Raw genomic sequence first — 8,930 nt, forward strand, 5'->3', positions numbered from 1 at the left:
TGATTTCCCCTATGCAATTCAGAAACCACTGATAATACAGCTCTCACCTTTGCGCTCTGGCCATATTGGAAAACCTATCGCCCCATGCATCAGCTGCATTTGATGTAAAACGCAGCCCCGCTAGCAACACATCTTGAGCCCCACCCTTCACCATTCCCCCTCGTGCCCACGCCCAGCATCCTCTCCACAAGACTCCTGTGCGCCATCTATCCACGCCACGAGGCCTGTCATGCGAGTATCGGTCCCCTGGTCTCAAACGCTACAAACTACTTCAGCACATCAAAATCTTCTCCCATGGAAACCTCTTCCATCTTGCGGCTTATTCCACCATATACGAATGAGACTGAGTGAATCGTGGGCGCAATGATACAGCACTTCCAATGCACTGATCCACTGACACATTGACACACCCCCCGACATATCTGCCGGTGGCTCCAAAAATACGCACACACTCATGGCCTAGAGAAGCCACCAAGCTTCCGTAAGCCCTTCTGATGGTTACCTACCTGGGCATTACACCAAAACTCTGTCCAGACGGCACAGCCGGACAACTCAAGTCATCTTTGTTGCAAATGTCTGCTCTTTCTGTGCATAGGCACAACATACCAGTTGCTGTCATTTTCTGGCACAATGACAAAAAGTGCGTGGGGGGAGCGCATTGCTCGTCAGCTCCAGCCAGGACGCTCTACACGCTTCTAGGCTGTCCCTCGCCTATGGCAAGCCACTTGGTAACTACCTCTGTCTCGTGCCACAGTTTCCCTCAAAATCACAAAAAATCACCTTCCACCTATCTCGGCAACATCCGATGTGGAATCACTCAGCACTCACAAATCCACATGGGCATCTCCTTGCATTCGCGCGCTCTCACCGACGTCAAATGAGCAACCAATAAGGTGGTACGTTTTTCCTTCCTGCCTTTGTTTCGAACGGGCGTCCTCAGAACCAAGCTGTGGATTCACACATCACACCACACCGTCCCCATTTCTCTGTGCCCCGCTCGTTTATCAGCACTGATCGTTTGGTCAACAGACTCCCCCACAACTAGGAATGCGGACATTCGGTCTCTTCTTTGCCCGCACCAATATCTTAGGTCGCGCACCAGCTACACTTCCATTCATCGAATCGCTCTAATTGAGGGACATTCTCGTTAGCTTTAGGGATGATGGCTCATAGAATTCTACAGAGAGACGTAGCACAACTACGTGGATAGAAGGCTTATGAGGCATCATTGCTTCCTGTGGTAATTGCACAACCAGGCCATCTCAGCAGACGGCTAACAGGTTAGAGAACAGGCCGAGCCCTCCACCTTGTCGCGCTATTTGCACTAGTTGGTCACGGATTAAGCTTCTGTTAAATTCTAGGAAATTTTCTATCTTATCTCCTTACGTATAAACCTCTAACAACGTACTCTACCGTGACCACAAATTTAAGACCCCTCCAGTCCCGACCCGCTTCTGTTCGCCTGCCGCTGCGCTGGTCGGCATCGCACTAGTGCACGTCAAAAAGAGGGAGTTTGCAGACGGCCCGGAGCTGACCTAAGGCGGATGATTACAACTGCCAGCGCAGGCGCTATCAGGCGTAGTTTCATTTTCTCGCACTAGGCCCGCAGATAGTAGTTTGCCCAGGCTGGAATGTCAGACCATGCAGGCAGCTCTGCACTACGTTGCCGGCGCGCGCACGTAAGTATGTTATTTAAAAGTTTAATTTTAGATAGAAATTTTTTTGTACCTGTCATTTAAACAGCAGTACTTTGTTTTGGGGGTTGCTATTCCTGTGGTTTGTTCATGATTCCATAAACCTATCAATACTGACATGGATTATGGGATCTTTACCCTGCTGATTTGATTTTCTGTATGTGTATTCACACAAGGAGGGGTTCAGGTGCGAGTAGGTCTGGCAATACATGTTAATAATTAATAATGTATACTTATATAGCACACTATCCAGAAATCTGCTTTAGGTGCTTTACAAAAATGCTTTTGATAACATAAAACTTATATCGATGTTACACTACACACTCCAAAATGTGACCAGCACGCACTGTGACCTGGGACAGTGGGAAACTCTCCACCTTTCACACCACCAGAAAGATATCTGGGGTTCAAACCCAAGACTGTTGGGAGTGGAAATTAGTTGCCCCAACCACTTCTTGCTGTCATACCCGTTCATTACTACAGGATCATTTGAAGAGCCGTTCCTGATATATTGGCCTGCAAAAGCATCATGATGGTAAAGTTAGTGTGGTCAGTCCTTGAACTGCTTTTTCCTTTAAATCAGACCAGAATTCAACCGGCATGTCACACTGTTTTAGAACTTAACAAAAAGAGATCTGCTGAGGCAGTTTTTACTAATGCAAGGTCAATTTCTTTAGGTTACCTGTTTCATTTAGTTAATTTCTTTAGGTTACCTGTTTCATTCAGTCAATTCCTTCAGGTAACCCATTTCATGCAGTCAGTTTCATCTGTTACCTGTTTCATGCAGTCGATTTCTTTAGGTTGCCTGTTTCATTTAGTCAATTTCTTTAGGTTACCTGTTTCATTTAGTCAATTCCTTCAGGTAACCTGTTTCATTCAGTCAGTTCCTTCAGGTAACCTGTTTCATTCAGTCAATTCCTTCAGGTAACCTGTTTCATTCAATCAATTCCTTCAGGTAACCTGTTTCATTTAGTCAGTTTCTTTAGGTTACCTGTTTCATTCAGTCAATTTCTTCTGGTTATCTGTTTCTGCAGTCAGTTTCTTCTGGTTACCTGTTTCATGCAGGTCAGTTTCTTTAGGTTACCTGTTTCATTCAGTCAATTTCTTCTGGTTACCTGTTTCATTCAGGTCAATTTCTTCTGGTTACCTGTTTCATGCAGTCAGTTTCTTTAGGTGTACCTGTTTCATTCAGTCAATTTCTTCTGGTTACCTGTTTCATGCAGTCAGTTTCTTTAGGTTACCTGTTTCATGCAGTCGGTTTCATTAGGTAACCGGTTTCATGCAGTGGGGTTTCGTTAGGTAACCTGTTTCATTCATTAATGTCTGTGAGTGTTGTTGATGTTGCAGAGCCTCCCCAGAGAAGAAAGGCGAGGGTGTACGTCACCGTGGAAGCCCCAACAATCCCAGGGCTTGAACCAAGAACTGTTTTTAAATGATTCAAGTTTATTGATATTCATTTTTTCTTCCTTCTTAATAAAATCTGTTTTGATAATTTCATATTTATTTTTTTCAGTGCTATTTATGTTGTTGTTTTTAAATTTTTAGATTATTCATATGATTTATGAAGAGAGGAGGAGGAGATGCTTGAGGCAGTTTTGCTATTAAGTTTGTGTGTTTTATCTTCTCATTTATGTTTTACTCCTAAGTTTGTTTTTTTAAATAAAAAAAAGTATTTAAGTTGGTTTTCTTCCTATTAGTCAGTTTTGATGAATGCGTTGCTAAGTGTATAGAAAAACTGCCACCATGCCATGGTCTCCAAATTTTTCTTCTCTGTGTTTCAGAATAAAATGTCATTTGCTATACAATTCATTCCCTCTAGAGGTATTGTCTCGTTTTGCTGCTGTGATGTTGATGGTTGTCCAACTGTAGCAGCCAAAGTCACATTCCTGCAGATTCTGTCTACCTGAATTTATGTTGTGATAAATGGACATTTCCTCCTCAAGTTTTAACACTGGTAGCAATGTTGTGAATACTGTACAGTGAACATCGCCCTTGTTTTTGGGGGGTGTATTTTTTTTTTTTTCTGGTCCCATTTCCGGTTTATGAGAGCGCAGGGAATTTTGTCAGGTATGAGATAGAGAAGGCATCCGATCTCATATGGGTGGTTGTATGAGGAGAGTCTTGGGTATGATTGTGTGCGCGTGTGTGTCAGTACAACAAAAAGTTAATCTGACAATAAATGGTTTGTCAGTCTGTGTGTGTGCAGTGGACCAAATCATTCAATATTGTATGGAAATAAGTGTGCGTGCTCTTTCAACATTTATTGATATGTGTATAGATAAATGTTCACTACTTGTTTTTTGGGGGGAATTATTTTGTGTTGTAAAACTCTGGAAACATTGTTTACAAATTTGTTCATGTAGCTTCGTAATTACCAAGAAGTAAAGCAGTTTAATTAGGCAGGAATGAGTAATAGTGATTAGCAGTTATGGATTTGATGTAATGGTATGATGTGGGTAGCTAAAGACCCTATTCTGTTTGTTTAAGATTGTAGAAACACAAAGTGTAACCACTGATGGTATGGAGTTTATCTGGATACTGTCGGGCTGTAGATTTGATAAAAATATTTTTGAAATTTATTTCAAACTGTGTATTGCACTGCCTTTTTACTGTTTTTCTGTTTTAATCCTCCCTTCTGTATTAATAAAGTATTGTTTAGTATTATTAGAAATTTGTGTGGAAATATAAGTGATTTTGATTTTTTGCACATTGTGATGATTGTTTTTAAAATAAGTAGTTCTTGGTAATTAAACACGCCTTTCTAATTTTCATTTTACACTTTATAAATAAATCATATCTTTCATCTGAATGGTTTGTATGCTTTTTATGATTGTTGTTAAGACTGCATCGTAAGATTTGTCAAACTGATGCAAACTAGGCCTATGGTTTGCTCTGTTTGGCCAAATTTTGCGCGGCTAACAGTGAAAAGACGCCCCTCTTAGTCTGGCCCGCTCTTAGCCAATCAAACAGCTATAAGCGCTGAATCATTCCGTGGCCATGAGAACCACGGCGGAGACACGGGGACGGACGGGCGGGCATTCGAGTTTCAAGTATATGTAACACCAAACATGGAGTATAATACAAACTCCTCCTTTTGGTGTCATATACTGTACCATGTCAAACTGATGCAGAATTTAAAGCAAATGGAGGAGGGCAACACCTACTGGTTCGTATGGGGAGCCCTTGTAACTGAGACAGCAGTGTTAGCCGCGACAAAGGAAATCCCCTTGGAACCGTCAGCCCTGGTCATACGGAAATCCCAGAGGTAGAAGTTGATGAAGGGATTCTCAGACCACCAGAAGGCTGCCTCCAAGACATGCTGCAGTGGCACCGAGTGCTGGAAAGCAGCCGAAGTAGCTATGGCCCGCACTTCGTGTGTTCTGGGATTAAGACAACTGATATCCTTGTGTGCATGAGAGTAGGCTGTACGAATGACTTGGGAAACCCAGCGGGAAATGGTGCGTGCAGCGATGTCTTGTAATTCTCATTGAGGGAGATGAGAAGGCGCCTCTGAGAAGAACGCCTATGGCGAGACCTATGCCAATAGTATTTGAGACACCGAACGGGGCAGAGATGCCTATCTTCATCATCTTGGGCAAGAATATCAAAGGTCTGACCCTCAGAGAGGGGGAAGGGACCTCGGGGTCTTGGTTCTTAGCCAGAAACTCTGGAAGGAAACGAAGAGTGATGGAACCATCTCTGTGGAATGCTAGATCTTGTGGCATACCACTAAGACCATGAATCTCACTTCTACGACGGCCAGTGGCCAGCAACAGAAGGAAAGTCTTGAGAGTGAGCAGGTCAAAAGGAATAGTCCCCAATGGCTCGAAGGGCTGTTTTCGAATGAAATCCAGCACCAGGAACAAGTCCCAGAGGGGCACTCTTCTGGGATTCCTAGCTTCCTTCAGAGAGGCGCCCCTAGCCACCTCTCTGAGCAGGAAATCAGCTTCAAAAGCGGGACCACCTAGCTGTTTGATAGTGGTACAGATGGCAGACCTGTACCCTCTCACAGAACTAGCGGACAGGTTGAGAACCGAGGAGCAGTGAGCCAGAAAGTTGGCCAGTTGCATGCTCGTAGGGTTAGTAGGGGGAATGTTCTGAGCTGCACACCAACGCAGCCATTTCTTCCAGCGAAAGTCATACAAAGTCTCTGTTCCCTCCCTCCTGGCTTTGGAGAGGAGGTCGGAGGAGGCACCCCCCTTGGTCAGCGTGGCCGACACAGAGGCTGACCGAGGGGTGGAAGACTTCAATGGTGATGCTGACAGTTCCGACCGCACAGCAGCCACGCGTGCAGGTGGAGCATTTGAGGATTGGAGTGAGGAATGCCCGAACGAGGCTGCCTCAGCAGATGAGGTTTGGTTTCCAGTTCCAGGGGTGGAACATGTGTCAGGGACTGAAGGACCGGAAACCAGGGCTGGGCTGGCCATTTCGGCGCAATGAGGATCAGCTGCGGGCGTTCCAACCTGGCTTTCCGTATCACCTTGGACAGGATTGGAAAGGGAGGAAACGCGTAGGCAATCAGACTGCTCCAGTCTAGAGAGAGAGCATCCACTGCCCATGCTTCTGGGTCGGCGACCGGAGAGACGTAAGTGGGAAGTCTCTTGCTGAACCTTGTCACAAACAGGTCCACCATCGACCGGAACCACTGTTCCCACACCCCTTGCAGGGTGTCCTTGTCCAGGGTCCACTCTGTGTGTATGACACTCTTGGACCTGCTGAGAGCATCTGCCAAAATGTTGTCTTTCCCTGCTATGTGTCTCGCTGAAAGTGCAATGCCCTTGCTGTGGCACCAACGGAGGAGAGCCTCGGTCCGCAGAGAGAGGTCTGCCGAGTGTGCTCCCCCCCCCCCCCCCTTTGTTCACGTAACATGCGACTGTTGTATTGTCCATGAACAAGCGGATGGTCTTGCCGGTGGCCTCCCCCATGAAGTGCTGGAGAGCCCTGTGAACTGCCTCCAGTTCCAGAACACTGATGTGGCATAGGTGCTCCTCCGGGGACCAAGTCCCTGCTGCATGGAGTGAGTCATGTGGGCTCCCCAGCCCAGGGAGGAGGCGTCTGTGAATAGTGCCACCTGAAGAGTAGGTGGGGCTATGGGCACCCCCTGTGTCAGAAGAGGGGTGGTAACCATTCTGATGTCACCTCGAGGAACCACTCGCCCAGACATATCAGGGTATCCCATGGCTGAGTGCTCTGGGACCACTGTAGCCTGAGTGCCCTCTGAAGAGGGCGCTTGAGAACCCTGCCCAGAGGGATGAGAGGTGCCATGGACTCCATCATACCCAGGAGGGAAGACGGTGTCCGTGCTGTTGCTTGGGAGGAATGGCGCAAGTGGTTGAGGAGGCCTGCCAGACGGTCCCACCAATCTGGCGTTGGAGAGACTATCATAGACCGCGTGTCGAATCTCATCCCTAAGAAGTCGAAGGACTGGCTCGGGGACAGATCGCATTTCTCCTGGTTCGTGATGAAACCCAGTTGGGAGCACAGGTCTAGAAGTCTGGCTGTATGACTCTGGCACAGGGCCTGTGACTGGGCCAGAATAAGCCAGTTGTCCAGGTACACACAGAGCCGAATGGACTCCGACCGGACGATTGACACCAATTCCCGCACCACCTTGGTAAACAGGAAAGGGGCAAGGGACAGACCAAATGGGAGGACCAAGAACTGGAACACCTTGTCCCTCCACACGAACCTCAGGTACCAGCAGGATGCCGGGTGGATGAGGATATGGAAATAAGCATCTTTCAGATCGATGGACGTCGCCCAATCACCCCATTGCATGGTCTCCCGAATCTGTGCCTGTGTGTCCATCTTGAATTTCATTTTGGGGAGGAATCTGTTGAGGGGGGACAAGTCCAGGACTGGTCTCCACCCTCCTGAGACCTTTGGAATCACGAACAACTGGCCGTAAAAACCGGGGCCCGGGTCCGAGAGTTGAGATATCGCCCCTATGAGGAGTAGGCACGATATCTCTTTCTCTAAGACGCTCTCCTGCTCCATCGAGCTGGGCACATAAGGAAAAGGAGTGGATCTTAGAGGGGGGCGGTCCCCCACCCAAGGGAGCATGTACCCCGACTCTAGCACCGAAACAATCCAGTCGTTGAGTCCCAGAGCACGCCACTGATGAGCGTGCCGGGACAAGTTTCCTACTTGGAGGGGCTGAACGACTGGCGGTGCTGAATCGGGGCCCAGTCATTGGGGGTGCTGCCTTCTGGCCTTGGGCATGGCCGGACGGCTTGGACGGACATGAGGTGGTTTGTTCCTCTGCCGCTGATTCTGCGCACGCCGCTTTGACTTAGGAGGCGAGGAATATGGAGGAGCCCTGGTGGCGGGTCTCTTCAATGGCATAGAACCCTGGCGCCCCTGGGAGGAGTGGGCTAAATATGAGGCCACCTCCCTGTTTGTCTCTGCCCTGTGGCTGACAAAATGCGGCGCATACTGGCCGAAGAGGGAGTGCTGCTGTGCTGGGATGGACCGCAGGGCAGCCCTCTCCTCTACTGGAATGTTAGAGAGGCGGAGAACGGCATCACGCCGCGCTAGCACAGTATTGAAGTGAAGGCTGGTAGCTGCGTCTGCAGCTGCCGTGAGACCAGACACTACCCGACTGCCAAAAGTGTTTAACCCCTTCACTGCTAGTACGTTTTGCTATGGCGTATGCTGAGAAAATTTTCAGAAAAACAAGAAAAACACGCCAATGATTTTAATTTGCTTATATTTCAAAAAGTACTGAATATAAGTGCATAAAAGTATATATCAAATGAAAGGAAAATGAACCAAGATTTTGTTTTTGATACTCACATTATCAAATAATGAGTCAATCTAACAGAAAAAATTCCATAAAATGCATTAATAAAAAAAATTGGGACTGTCATTCCACCATGTAGGTGCTACAATATCAACCAGGTTCTCAATCTGTCTTTCTTGTGACTGTTGTGATCAACCACACACACTGTCAAGGCTGAGCAACAGTGTCCAGGTGCATAAGACACCAAACAGTCCACACAAAGAATGAAAAGGGTGTACTCACCCAGGATCTATCGCCAGTAAAAACCCAGTGTGTGGTACTTGCAGAAACAGTCTTCAAGACACAGTGCTGGTTTGCTGGGGCAGTCTGGGCAGTAGAACCCCACATCCTTTCTTTGTTCTTTCTTCCAGCAGACTCTGCACCTCCTTTGGCCAGGCCTTCTGTGGGGTAGGTGGGATGAAGTGTCGTCCACACAAGACAAAACAGCGGGTTTT

The 8,930-nt window shown here is 47.2% G+C and overlaps 1 protein-coding gene across 1 annotated transcript in view; it reads left to right on the forward strand.

The window, feature by feature from the left end:
* LOC143297200 (basigin-like) overlaps window positions 1-4,503 on the forward strand; it is a 30,916-nt gene extending 26,413 nt beyond the window's left edge. Inside the window, exon 8 of the mRNA XM_076609406.1 lies at window positions 3,042-4,503. Coding sequence (XP_076465521.1) covers window positions 3,042-3,108 — 67 coding nt within the window. The 3' untranslated portion in view covers window positions 3,109-4,503. The remainder of the gene's footprint in view (window positions 1-3,041) is intronic.
* Window positions 4,504-8,930: the final 4,427 nt, after the last annotated feature.

This window comes from Babylonia areolata, chromosome 22, assembly GCF_041734735.1.
Source record: "Babylonia areolata isolate BAREFJ2019XMU chromosome 22, ASM4173473v1, whole genome shotgun sequence".
Classification (NCBI taxonomy): domain Eukaryota; kingdom Metazoa; phylum Mollusca; class Gastropoda; order Neogastropoda; family Buccinidae; genus Babylonia; species Babylonia areolata.